Raw genomic sequence first — 14,780 nt, forward strand, 5'->3', positions numbered from 1 at the left:
GGATATATTTAAAATGTCTTTTGTAAGTACTGGATTTATACTGATTGAAAACTCACCATGTCTTTTATGTGGCTAAATAATTAAGAGTGATGATGTCAGCCTGGGCTCATAGACTTAAAAGATGCAGAAGCACATTGCTAAATCTATAATGTGCTTGAAGTTATTGAACCAACATAACTTGACTTGTCACTGAAATCTCTGAGACAGTTGTAAATGACATAGATTGCCATCATAAGGTGTTCACAGGAGCTGTTCAATATTGAAAGTAAACATAGGTCTACTTTGCTGTCTGTCATTCTTCAAGCTGTCTGAGAGCAAAACAAGTCTCTGGAACCCCTTTGGCAGTTATAAAGTAGGAAACATGCCAGTAGAATAAACCTGATTAACAAATTTCGTAACAAATCCTAAAATGACCATTAAACAGCATGATGCAGAATCCTAAACACAAATGGCCAGTATTATCATACACTGCTTAGAAAAGCACAAATAACTAATAAATCATACAGTTGATTATTGAACTCATTCATCTGTGGGTTGCTGGGGCACTAGCATTGTAGTTCAGTCTTGAAGGTTTGTTATTGTTTAGACTACACTGTAAAATCTATTGATTATCCATGTGCAGCATGATTTATTCTTTCATCTAATATTTGTGCTCTTGGTAATAGGATACTGCAGCCGTGGACTGTAACAGAAGTTTTAGCTCACATGCTTTATAGTTTTCATCTCTAGAAAAAGAAGTAATAATAAAAAAATAAAGAAGGATCATAAAAACCTTGTTAATGCCATTCTAAAGAAATTATTTTAACATCATTATTTTACTAATGTTACCTACTTTAATGAATTTCATCTGAAGCATTGGCAAAATTTGTATAAAAGGTTGAATGTACGATTACAAGAATAGCCATTTTCTTGAGACACTTTTTATGTTCCTCTCACTTTATTATATCTAAACCAGGAATCAACTTGACTTAATTTTTTTTTAGGTTTATCCATTTAAGCTTTACTTGTTATGCAGAAATTGAGGCTTAGAGAGAGTGTATTCATCACAGTGTCTGAGAAGGGCAATTCTGCATATTCCAGCACATTACCTGACCATAACAATTGCCAGACCAAAAAGCATTGCTCAAAAGTTAAATCTCTTGTGTGCTTGGTACATCTCCTTCCTTTGGAAGACACGAAGACAAAACTGTTTGATCTATTAAGAGTTAAGTTTAAATTAAATGAAACTGTTATTTAAATTGTTACATTTGCCCATTGATTTAGGCTCCTAAGAGGAAGGACTTGAAGTGGAGTGACTGAGAACTTTTTACTTTCTTTTGCAACTTGCAGAATGAGTTATGAGAGGACAGAGCTAAAGTATGCATATATGTAGACAGATATAGTAGGGCTTTGTTGTATTTTTTAGCTTAGCAACTCAGCTTACAATTGATTTCCTTTTATAAATTTTTTGACTGTGTTTAATATGTCCTGCCAAGAAAACATATGGATTATTAACTGTATTGTAGAATTGCTTTTAAGTTTTTTTGCCTATATATGAAAGATAGTCACCACAGTTTGGAGAAGTTTATATCTTCACATATTCTAATGCAAAAATGCATTAGGGATGAGTGTAATATGTCCTGCTGTAATAGTTTGATGTTCTTACCTTATTTTTTATTTTTTAAACCGTAAAAATAATGACCTTTTTTTGTTTTGTTTTGTTACAGAAAACTTTGAAATGCTTATCAGACTCGCTGAGAATTACACAAGCACACTTTTCTGCAGTACATATAGAAACATGGCTGCTGAGGCTACTACACATGTTCGGGAGTTTTTCACAGATGTTGGACTCTTCTTATTTGGCACAGATGTTAGCACGCAGGAATTTGTCAACAGATTTTTTGACACTCTGTTCCCAGCAGTCTACAAACACGTGATTAACCCTAGTCTGACTGACATTTCAGTAGAATATGCAGAATGCCTCCGACTGGTGAGAAGAGACATCAGGCCCTTTGGTAACATCCCCAAAAAGGCCATAGGACAAATGGAAAGATCACTGCTACCCAGCCGGACTTTCTTACAGGCTCTAAATTTGGGGATTGAAGTGATCAACACAACAGACCATCTACATTTCTCTAAAGACTGCAGCAGAGCTTTACTGAGAATGCAGTACTGCCCCCATTGCCAAGGGCTGACTTTAAGTAAGCCCTGTATGGGCTACTGCCTCAACGTCATCCGAGGCTGCTTGGCTAACGTGGCAGAAGTTGATCTTCATTGGCGGGGATATATTCAGTCCCTAGAGAAGCTCTCTAATGCCATGAGTGGGACATACAACATTGAGCATGTGCTTCTAAACTTTCATTCACTTGTTAATGATGCTCTTGAACAGGCTCGTATCAACGGGCCAGAATTATCTGAGCAGGTAAGAAGCTTTTTATATCCACGCTTGGTGCAAACATGACAGTAAGAAAAAGAACACTGATGACTGTTATTATTTTTCTCATATAGAATCACTTCCAAGCTCGAAAAACTAAACATTTCTTTTTTTCACTGACACTATGCCTATGAATTTTGACCTATCTTTCACTTAATCTCTATGTTATAACTGACCAGTCCTTTCTCTCCTTGCTGGAGCACAAGTCTTCTATGGAGCAGCTGAAGGAACTGGGGTTGTTTAGTCTGGAGAAGAGGATGCTGATGGGAGACCTTATCACTACCTACAACTACCTGAAAGGAGGTTGTAGAGAGGTGGGTGTTGATCTCTTCTCCCAAGTAACAAGAAATGGGATGAGAGGAAATGGCCTCAAGTTGCACAAGGGAGATTTAGATTAGATATTAGGAAAATCTTCTTTTCTGAAAGAGTTGAGAAGCATTGGAACAGGCTGCCCAGAGAAGCTGTGGAATTAATCATCCCTGTAGGTGTTCAAAAACATGTAGATGTGGCACTGTGGGACATGGTTTAGCAGGCATGGTGGTGTAATAGTCTGACAGTTGGACTTGATGATCTCAGAGGTCTTTTCCAACCTTAATGATTCTATGATTCTTTTTGATCTATAATTTGGTCAAATAAGACTGTGGTGCATTGCTCTATTGAAACATGGTAATCTCATCAGTCCGTTCTGATTTGCTAAGGATGACTTGATTAGGTATCAAGACCTAATTACGGCAGTAAATACAATCTTTCAGCTTTAAGAAGCAGAGAACATGAATTCTGTTGAAATTGGCTCATTAATATTTATTTATTTTATCTTCAGTGACTTATGAACTGTTTCAAAGTTTGATAAGCAATTGATGTATCCATGATTCTAATAGACACAGAAACGATGATTATAAGCCGGCAAATAATGTCTCACTTAGGCATGCAGCAGTCTCTGCAGTTTTAAAATGACTTTAATCACAGTAAGTACTCTTATGAGTTTTAAAGAAGCAGAAAGAGAGAAAAAAAACTTTAAATCTTTGAAAGTGTGATGTGTATGTGCAAATGTTAATAAGAAAATCAAGAGTATTCTGCTTAGTGAAACATATATTTGTACAGCTCTTTATCTAATCCTGTGTGTTTGTGTAAAAAAGTATATGTAAAGGATTTTTTTATAACATGCTGCATGGATATCTATATAAAAATCTAATATATATTCATACTTTAAGCTGTGTGTGGTGTGGAAAGACCACTAATGTCTGTATAATAAGGCTTCCTTTTACAAAACTCTTTTTTAACCAGCTATTTACAAGTTGTTCTATTTTCTGTTTCCATCAGCAGAACAATGCTATGCTGTCTGCAGCTGGAATTTTTCTTTCCCTTTGTTCTTCCTTTTTCAAAGTCACACTTTTAATTCCTGCCTCTCACAGCTGCGCTAACTGACAAATAAGTGCAGCATCCATTCATCACCTCTATACCTGCACATTATTCTGTGCTGTTCTGCAGAATCTAGTGGAGATGTGTGGGTCATGCAACTACTCACATAATTATGTATGTTCACACATATGAATATTGACATATGTTTAATGACAGTTCTGTATTCCTAACATCCATATATGTCCGTTTATGTACTTGTTCTGCTCAATGCACAGTGGACCCTTTGATTTTAGCTGGTAGGAGTTGGAATAGAATTTTTTTTAGCAGACTTCTGTGTGTATGCTCATGCCTATACAATATAAGTTTGAGAGCGCTGCATCATAAGATGCAAGAACAGCATTCGTTATTAAGATAATATGAAGTAAGGTGATATATAGTCCTTAACCCCTGGATGGTAAAAATGCTTATTGCTATAAAAAACATTGTAGATTCATCCTGCACTTCTCAGTGCTCAGCCTGAGTTGCCACAAACCATCTCTGAGCTTGCACATAACCAGGGAAATCCCCACTGAGGGCAACTATTTAGGCTAATGAATGCACAAGAACTTTGTAACACATTTAAGCCTTATTTAAGGCAAACAGCCAACCGACCTGTAGATACTTGTTTACAAGTTGTTATAATCTGTTTCACGTAATGGCCATTCTTTTTTGCTAGCCACTGTCAGTATTAAGACAGAAAGACAAAAGTAGATTTTTAGCAAAATTTACAAAGTTTTCATGTGGGTTCTAGCCTCACATCCCCAGTGTAAGAGCATGTTTCTGTTCCCTTTATGCATAGGTTAATGGCATGGCCCTTAAATGGAAGGGCAAATTGTCGTGTCACTCACAGTGGAGTTCAATGGCAGTTTAAGCTAGTCGCACTCTGGGTTGCCCAAGTCCTGTTATGGCACTGTCCTCAGTCATGTGTTCCCACCCCTTTCCCTGTGTGCACGCGGCTTTGTCAGATGCAAGTCAAGCTGATTGAAGGAGCCGTCTCTAAGAGAGACTCTCCCTTAGCCATAGTTTTGTTTTGATGTGTGAAGACAACTGAGAGGTCCATCAGGTTTGTTCCTGGAACAAACAGGGAACCTGAGAAAATGTGAAATGGGTCCAAGGTGAGAGCTGAAGGAAAAAGGGAAGGGAACAGGAGAGAAAAGTCACAAGACTCTGTAATTAAAACTTTCCTCCAAACTTTACATTAAACTGTTCTTCATTCGCAAAAGGTCAGTGGTGTTTGGGATTAATATTGAATAAAAGAGATGAAAAGGGCTATTGATTAGTTGTTCGTTGTATATTCTGGGCACTCATAATTTGGGGATCTGGAGGAAAATGAAGTATGTGACTACGATATTGAAAGCTCTATATGCATATAAAAATGTTGGAATCAGAAACACAACAGAAAAAATTAAAATCGCACAGACAAATTCTGACATTTCCTAATTTTTGAAGTGAGGAATTTGTACAATAGGTTTGGTTGTATGCATTTCTTTAATGTCTTACAAACGTTCAAAAATTTGCAATGAGATTTTCAAAAGCACTTTGTCTTCGCTGTGTTCAAACCCATGTGGACTTTCATGAGATTAGATTTCCAACCAGTCAGGAATAACGAAAATGTCAAAATTCTGGAAGTTCGTCTGTCTGTTCCCTGATCTTAGTCTAATTCTGGAAAAAAAGAAATCTAAGTGTGGTGTCTCTTTCAAAAACTATAGATAATTATGTTGTATTTAAAGAGAATTTTGTCTTGCTCTTTTTTTTTAATCTGTCAATACTAGAAAAAATAGCAACACCTTTGTTGTGTCATAGAATGATAGCAGGAAGAAGTTAATAGGAAGTATTTAACATTTTATTATTATTGATTATTTTTGCTTGAAATGGCTGGCTATATACACTTGAACAGTCAGAGCAACAGTAGTACAGTGATGTTTTATGTGTAATATTCCCATGAATAGACATATACACAAACATTATAAATAGAATATTTGTAGGTTTTTTTTTTTCTATTCCTTCTAGGATCTGTTTTATGTAGGTAGTTTTTATTGAAGTTTCTCTAGTGGAAAGACACACAGCGTTATTTCATGCCATTCCAGAAAACGAAGTGCTGCAAAAGTGAACTAAACCAATTAATTTTTATATTTATAAAAAACAAATGGAAAGAAGGTGATGAAAAACCTCTTTTGATAATCCCAAATACATACAAAACATCATCTGCAAGCTATAGTGTAATTGCAGGTTTTATTTTTGGAAAGGAGTAAGCTTGATGGTCAACCAAAGATCAGATTAACAGCATTCCTAATTGTGGGAAGTGTTGTGCTTGGATATTTGGTACATTTTGTAGCTTTACAAGCTAAGGCACCTAAAGAGTTGCAAAGAATCAGCATCCTCTGAAGTAGCTGTTCTGTGAGCCCACTTCCTTACTAAAATCTATTTACTTACTTCATTATACGCCTATAAATACAGCAGCTTCAAGCCTACTGCTTCATAGCTACTGCATTTTGGTTGCTTGCTTAGAGTGCATTCATCATTCATGTGAAGGAATTTCACAACCTATTTGAACTTATCTTTAAAAATAATTAATTTTATCACTCTATTTTAAAGAAATTCTAATATTACAATATGCTTATTATAAAACTTCTGTATAAATCAAGTCATGAAACAGATCTAAAATTCATCACTTAAAAATAAATTGTAGCTATCACAGAGAATTGTACTCCTGAAATGGACTTTTATACCTATTCTATATGCATAAAAGTATACACAGTATTATGTTAAGCAAAAGTGGTTCTGGATTTGATAACAATCAAGGATATAATTACAGTATCTTAGACTGCACTTCCAAACATTATATGTCCATCCCTGATTTTGCTTGAAAAAATTCTGAGTTATCCACCTACTAAAAATTCAGGAAAATAGAATAATGGAAATAAAACCCCAAGCATTTCTATTAACACTGAAAAATCAGGAAAAAAAAAAGTAAAGGAGGAAAAGAAGAAACTTTCCCCTTAAAAAAATAAGACTGTCTAAAGAACATTGTCATATGAATGTCTTCTAATGTTATTTCCATACATTTCTGTGCACCCATCAGTTATGTACACAGAAGGAACATACACTTATTATCAAATTAAGTGACTTTTTTACTAGTAGCTTATCTTATTTTGCCTCATTAGTGGAGGGACCTTTCATCATTCTTTGATTTTGATTTATGAATGTTGCATAGCCTTTAACAAAATGGGTAAGGGTTTTAATCTCAATTTTGCTTCTTTGGATTTTGTTTTCTTGCTTCATAGCCTAAGCATTATTCACATGACTCCTAAGTTTGGATTCTGAACCTTTCAAAGGGAAATGATGTACGTTTACTCTTGCCACCTTAATTTTCTTATTACTTTAACCTAAAATGAAATAAGAAATATACCATTTAGTGGTGATACATTCAAGATTTTGTTATTTTCAAATAAATATTAAACCAGTGTTTTACAAATGGGAGGGTTCAGACTTGACACTAGCAAAATTTTTTAACTGAGAGCATGGGCAAATGCTGGAAAAGGCTTCCTGCAGAGGTGGTTGGTGTCCCGTACCTATCAGAGTTTAAGAGGCATTTGGACCGTTAATAATGTGCTTTAGTTTTTGGTCAGCTCTGAAGTGATCAGGCAGTTGGACTACATTATTATTGTTTTAAATCCCTTCTAACTGCTATATTCTAGTTGGGTGTGGTCTGGTCTAGTCTAAATGCTTTTATGAAATGGCACAAACTGAAAATTAAAGCCCTGGTTGAAAAGAAACAAAACCTCTACATGTAAGAAGAATTAATTATGTGAAAACTAGAGTAAAACTGGCAGTTGTTATAGAATAATATAACCACTTACTAGTTTTCAAATTAAGCAGATTGCACAGCTTGTATAATTTATGACTGCTTTAGTTTATTATCCATACTGTTTATATTTAAACTGCATACTAAATTCCTATTGCAAAAATCTAGTATACTTTATCTGATGGAAAATAGGCAAGTGTAGACGAATATCTAACTGGCTTTTCAAAATAGCTGACTGCATTTGTCTGTGATTCATCTGCTGCTGTGTAGACAACTTTTTTCCAGCATTTGCACAATGGGGGGGCCATGCAGTGCCATTTTGAGGGAGTTCTCTGATGCTACAGAAGAAGAAAAGCAGCTTGAGGGCAGAGACAACTTACCATATTCAAATCCCAGATTTCCCTTTCTTTTATGCTTCTACACATTCTCCTGCACCTTTGTCATGATTGCTCCACTTACCTGGGATGATCAATCACTCTCCTTTCATAAGAGAGCCCTGTTTAACCCAAGGCACTAGGTGCACTTAGCATGAGCAGAAAGGAGAAACACTATCAGTGCTGCATGCAGAGTTTTGTGCCTTAGGATGGACAGCTGACCTAGGTCTGCTAGCTCCTCCCAGATCTTGGTCCTATTGCCAGTAGTAGTCAGGAAACCAGCAAGGAAACAGTATGATTAACAGTTTCTTTACTTTAGACATCAAACTGCCAAACCACTCTGCATGACTATGAGTATTGATGTATGCTTGTGTAGTATGCATGTGGGATTACTGGTTTGCAGTTTTTCACTGGGAAAGAAAAGGAGGATTATTTCTGAAATAAAATGCAGAGAGATGGGGAGAAAGTGAGTATGAGTAAAGGTGAGGGGAGTAGACTGTGGTCCCGGGTAAGATCTGCAGGTCTCTCACAGTCTATCAACCTCGCTCTTTACAAGCTTAGGCTACAACAGTGACATATAAGCCAGGGCACTGCTGGATTTTGCTATCAACATCCCATAGCTTATCAAGAATGGAGTTTACATTACGGGTGGGGTGAGTAGTAGCTGTTTTTAAGCATATCATTGACACCAGTCAATGAGAAACTGTCATTGGCAGGAGGTCTCTGTCACTGTAGGGGAGGACAGGAAGGCTGGATAGTTGATAACAAGAGGTCAGCAGGGTACTCAGCAGAAGGATACCGCTGCCAGGCAAGAAGAGCACACTGCTTCCATGGGGGGATGATGCAGACACTGCTGGTTTTCAGAGAAGAGCCCCCACCAAGGACAAACCACAATCTCCATGGGCAAAGACCATACATGATCCAAAAGAAGCAGCAGTTCAGATGTGTTACATTTTCTCCTTCTTTAGATATGCCTCTTATTTTTGTGATACAAACTACTTCTTCACGTGGCTTTTGACATGTCCCTCTTCCTGTCCTGTTTCCTTTAAAAGCAGACACCTTCTGGTTGTTTCCATGCCTTGTTTCCATGACAAAGTTTATGACACTGTTCTCTTGTCATCCAGCATGCCTGCTCTAGAGTAGCATTGTGCTGCTACTGCCAGGCCTCTGCTGCAGGATCTCTTAGGACTGCAAGGGGCAAATGTCCTTGTTGAGCCTCTCTCTGTTTGACCCTTCTTACTCATTCTGCCTGGATTGTTTTTACCTTCTTCCTCTAGGCATAATGCTTCCTTTTCTTGCTGGAAACAAGTGTGCAGAATGCTGTAACTACTGAAAATGTCATTGACACTTTCCAGAGCATATTTCAGGGCACTGTCAGATTGATGCCACCAGTGTCCTTGTGTTTTCAGGATGTCAAAAGCCTTCATTTTTATGGTGATGAGGGGGAAAGGTCATAGTTTCATTATTCATTGGGTAAAGAGAGTGAAAAATCTCAGCTGGAAGGAATAGATGGAGTCTCCTATGGGAAGACATCCTTCAAAAATAGTGGGAAAATATGAGAGAAATTGTCTACAGAAGACATTCTATCCTGCTGATGGTAGTCAAGGTTGGTGTGCTGCCTGTCAATCTTCTCTTGCTTCAGATGTGGATTTGGAAGGGACACTTTTGTATCTGTTGGAAGGACAGCACAGCAATGGACAAGGAATCTAGGAGGTTTCTGGAGTATGTTGGCAACAGCTTCTTGGCATGGGTGATTGAGGACCTAAGAAGGAAGGATGCTTTGATCGACTGCATACTTACAAACAAGGAAGAACATGTCAGGGATGTGAAAGTCAGGAACAGCCTTGAGATGGTAGGAGTTCAATATCCTAAGAGGAGAAAGCAGTGCAAAAGGTCAGACCATGACCTTGGGTTTCAGGACACCAGATTTCAACCTCTTCATAGATCTGCTTTGAAGTATCCCATGGGGTATGGCCATGGATGGTAAATGGATTCAGATCTGGTTGATATGAGCCAGCAGTGTGCCCAGGTGGCCAAGAAGGCCAATGGCATCTTGGCTTGTATCAGAAACGGCGTGACCAGCAGGTCCAGGGAGGTTATCCTCCCTCTGTACTCGGCACTGGTGAGACCGCTCCTCGAATACTGTGTTCAGTTCTGGGCCCCTCACCACAAGAAGGATGTTGAGGCTCTGGAGAGAGTCCAGAGAAGAGCAACAAAGCTGGTGAAAGGGCTGGAGAACAGGCCTTATGAGGAGCGGCTGAGAGAGCTGGGGTTTTTTAGCCTGGAGAAGAGGAGGCTGAGGGGTGACCTCATTGCTCTCTACAACTACCTGAAAGGAGGTTGTAGAGAGGAGGGTGCTGGCCTCTTCTGCCAAGTGACAGGGGACAGGACAAGAGGGAATGGCCTCAAGCTCCGCCAGGGGAGGTTTAGGCTAGACGTTAGGAAAAAATTCTTTACAGAAAGGGTCATTGGGCACTGGAACAGGCTGCCCAGGGAGGTGGTTGAGTCACCTTCCCTGGAGGTGTTTAAGGCACGGGTGGACGAGGTGCTGAGGGATATGGTTTAGTGTTTGGTAGGAACGGTTGGACTCGGTGATCCGGTGGGTCTCTTCCAACCTGGTTATTCTGTGATTCTGTGATTCTGTGATATTTGAGGATCACCTTCTTCAAGCTTAAGAAAACTCTGTCCTGACAAGTAGGAAGTCAAGTAAAGGCAGCAGGGGTCCTGCATGATATAAGTAAAGAGCTCTTGACTGAACTTATGAAAACCAGAGTGTTTAAGAGCTAGAAGGAGAGGCATATGAGCCAGGAGGAGTATAAAGATGGTGTCCAATATTTCGGGGTTAGAAAAGCCAAGGCTGACCTGGAGTTGAATCTGGCAAGTGATGGGAAAGACAGCAAAAAACTCTACAAGTACATAAACAGCGAAAGACAGACAAGGGAAAACATGTGCCTGCTGCCGAATGGATCAGGCTTACAGGTGACAGAGGACACAGGAAATGCTGCAGTATTCAAGGAGGTATTCTTTGTCTCAGTCTTTACTGATAAGACTGGTCTTCAGACGTTCAAGGACCTGGGTCCAGGCAGAAGGTCTTGAGCAGTAGAGCATTACCCTCAGTGGAAGACAACAAAATTAGGGCACTAACTAGACCATTTAAACAAGCTGGACATACATAGGATCATAGAATCATAGAGGGTTTGTGTTCGGAAGGGACTTTAAATATCATCTAGTTCCAACCCTCCTGCCAGAGGCAGTGACACCTTCCACTAGATCATTTTGCTAAAAACCCCATTCAACCCGGCCTTGAACGCTTCCAGGGAGGGAGCATTCATATCTCCTCTGAGAAATTTAAACAGTTCTGTGATATGGGTAGAGCAATGGATGATATCTACCTCAACTTTACTAAAGCCTTTGAAACCATCTCCTACAACATCCTTAAATATAAACTGACAAAGTGTGCAGTGAGATGGACTGGGCCCAGAGGTTTGTGATTAGTAGCACAAAGTACAGTTGGAGTCAAGTTGCTACTGCTGTACCTGAGGGGTTGGTACTGGAGCAAATACTGTTTGATATCTTCATTAATGGCCTGGGTGATGGGATAGAGTAAACCCTCAGCAATGCTGCATACAATACAAACTGTGAAGAGTAGCTGATTCACCAAATGGTTGTGCCTCTTGGAGGGACCTTGGCAAGATGAAGTACTGGCCTGAGGGGAATCTCGTTAAGTTCAACAAAAGGAAATTAAAAATCATACACCTAGAGGGGAATGTACCAGAACATGCTGGGGATTGAATGACTGGAAAGCAGCTTTGCAAGAAAGGACTTGGAGATCCTGGTGGACACTAAGTTGAACATAAAATGCACCTGCACATCAAAGACCAACATCTCCCTGTTACCAACAGTTTGAGGAAGAGGATCCTTTCCATCTGCTCTGCATTGTTGAGGCCATATCTGGTGTTCTGTGCCCAGTTCTGGACTCCTGGTGTGAGAAAGATATGGACTGACTGAAGTGAATTCAGCTACAAAGATGATTATGAGGCTGGAGCATCTTTCATATAAGGAGAGGCTGAGAAAGTTGGAACTATTCAGCCTGGAGAAGAAGAGGCACATGGGGAAACTCGTCAATGTGTATGAACACCTGATACAAGCTTATGCAGAGCAAGGAGCCAAGATCCTGTCACTGATGCCCACTGAGAAGACGAGAGGTAACAGCCAGAAATTAAAAAGTATGAAATTCCATGGAGCAGGTTACCCAGAGAGGCTGTGAGTTTTCCATGCTTGGAAATATTCAAAATACAGCTAGACGTGAACCTGGACAACCAAGGTGACTCTGCTTGAATAAGGATGTTTGACTATATGACCTCAACAAGTCCCTACCAACCTAAACAATTCTGTGATTCTGTGGAATGACTTACAGGATGAGAGAATCAGGGGAATATTTTCACCAAGAAGCAAATTACCTTTGAATCAGTAGCTGTAGTGGGATAGGACCCACATATGAGCATCGTGGTCAAGGCAGGAACCTATCATGTTCATGGTGTTCTTCTAATGTAGGATGTGGGCACTAGCTTCATCTCATGGCTGATAAACATTGACATGCAAGGTATTTGCTACACGATATGCTGGTGAAATTGACTCAGCTCAAATAGTCACATTGCCTATTTCACAGATATTTGGTCAAAGCAAAAGGTGAATGAATTGCTCCTTATACAATTTCAAAGCCTAGATGAAGTTCCCTGGGACAGGATGATAAAAATTCAGGTCAACAGAGTGCTAGCCGAGGGGTTCTCAAACCAGTTGACTGCGAAACTATGTATCAACTATGTATATAGTATGTATATTCATATGCATAGTGTGTATAGTATGTCTGCACTTTTGTTCTGGAGAGAAATGAATGTATTGATGATAAACAATGAAGTGAAAATGAACCTTCTTTTAGAGACTGCAGAGATGCAATCTAAATTCAAAGTTGTGGGAAAATTAATTATGTTGTTCCCATCACCAGACTGTCTAACTGGACTCAGCTTTGTACTCCTTTAACTTCCAACAAGCGATCATTCTCATTACGAGTTTGTAAATGACAGACCTCAAGTGAGTAACATGCCATAGAATTCTTTCATACTTATTAAAAAAAAATAAACCCCAAAATACTTAATTTTCAGCAAAACAGACTTTGTAATAAAATTGTAGAGTTCTGCTTGAAAGTTTTGGAATATGTCTCTGGCATCGTTACTTTGCTGAATTTAAATCACTTGAAAAATTGATGCATTTAGATTACTTCACGAGATCAATATAAACTGATTTATGGAGACTGCTGAACAGTAATTGGATTTTGAGCCCTCGTCTTATACATGTCTATATTCTAATATCATTGTGTTCTAGAGGAAAGTTTGATGACTAACCTAATACAGAACTGAACACCCACCACCTTCCATTTCTCTCCATTCACAGATATGCATCCACATGTAGCTATGAAAAACTCTGGTGCTTGTATAATAAAGTATGGCATGTTTTTATACATTGGTAATTTTTTTTTTGATGTAGCACAGAGTAAGTCTACTGCAGTCATGACCTCCACCTAGTTCAGATTCCTCTACTTTTATATTTCACATTTCCATTGTTTCCAAATGGAAAAAGCTCCTTGCTGCAATCAAAAGGTTTTCTTCTGGAACTAAACTGGGCTTTGTTCATCAGAAAACAGAAGGGAGACCTTTGAAAACAAAGCAAAAAAACCCAAAACAAACAAAAAAATCAACAAAGCAAGTGTTTATGGCTTGTTTGTAACTAATGAAAAGTTGTTTTCATTAAAGAGTAGGATTTCTTTCTATCTAAACATAATCCACAAGGTGGATTGACACCTTTTCATGTCTTTTCTGGTTTGAGCCATCTTTGCTATTTCAGTAGCTTGCACTAGCTGAGGTCTGAATTGTCACCCTTATTTCTGTAGTCATGCCCTCAACACCACACTGTATACTACCACTATAAATGCCCATGTGGTTTTACAGATTTTGTAACTAAAATCAGTGTTTTCCATGAAACAACAAAATCTCAGCTACACAGTTTATTATAACATAACAATAGCGCTAAACATTCTGAAGCATCAAATGTATGTTGGAATCCCTTTTACAAGTTCTGTGCTGCAGAATTCTGCTCAGAAGTGATGCCCCTTTCCAGTGCAATTGGTTTACTTGTTTTTAATGTGTAAAGCAGATGGTGGAGCAGATGCCCACACTGCAGCCTGTGGAGAACCCCGTGCTGGAGCAGATGGAAAGTGTGAAGAGGAAGGAGCGGCAGAGTTGAAGTGTTGCCTGACCACAACCTCCATTCTCCATCCCTTTGCAGCAGTTAAGAGGCTGAGGAGAGGCAGAGGAGTTTGGAATGAAGGAGTGAAATTGAGCCTAGGATGAAAGGGGGAGGGGCTAGAGGGAAGGTGTTTTTAGTTTTATCTTTTTTTCTCACCATTCTACTGTATTTTTAATTTGCCATAAGTTAAATTCATCTTCCCCAAGTGAAGGCTGCTTTACCCATGACAGTAATTTGTGAGTGATCTCCCTGCCTTTATCTCAACCCGGGAGATTTTCCATATTATTTCCTCCCTCTGTCCTGTTGAGTACTGAGAGTGAGAAAGTGGACGGGTAGGGGTCCAGCAACCCTTCAAGGACAACCTGCTGCATTAATCAACACACACACATGGCTTTGGCAAGTATTGCTGAATACTGCAGGTTTGTTTAAGATATGTTCAATATAGACTGCCAAGTAAATAATGTGGGAACATATAAAATCACGCATT

At 38.9% G+C, this 14,780-nt stretch overlaps 1 protein-coding gene across 2 annotated transcripts in view; it reads left to right on the forward strand.

The window, feature by feature from the left end:
- The window catches only part of GPC5 (glypican 5), a 643,004-nt gene that overhangs the window by 93,108 nt on the left and 535,116 nt on the right, over window positions 1–14,780 (forward strand). For both annotated transcript variants that reach the window (XM_069878636.1, XM_069878646.1), the window contains exon 3: window positions 1,707–2,401. In XM_069878636.1, the coding sequence (XP_069734737.1) occupies window positions 1,707–2,401 (695 nt within the window). The remainder of the gene's footprint in view (window positions 1–1,706; window positions 2,402–14,780) is intronic.

Source organism: Phaenicophaeus curvirostris, chromosome 1 (genome assembly GCF_032191515.1).
Source record: "Phaenicophaeus curvirostris isolate KB17595 chromosome 1, BPBGC_Pcur_1.0, whole genome shotgun sequence".
Classification (NCBI taxonomy): Eukaryota; Metazoa; Chordata; class Aves; order Cuculiformes; family Cuculidae; genus Phaenicophaeus; species Phaenicophaeus curvirostris.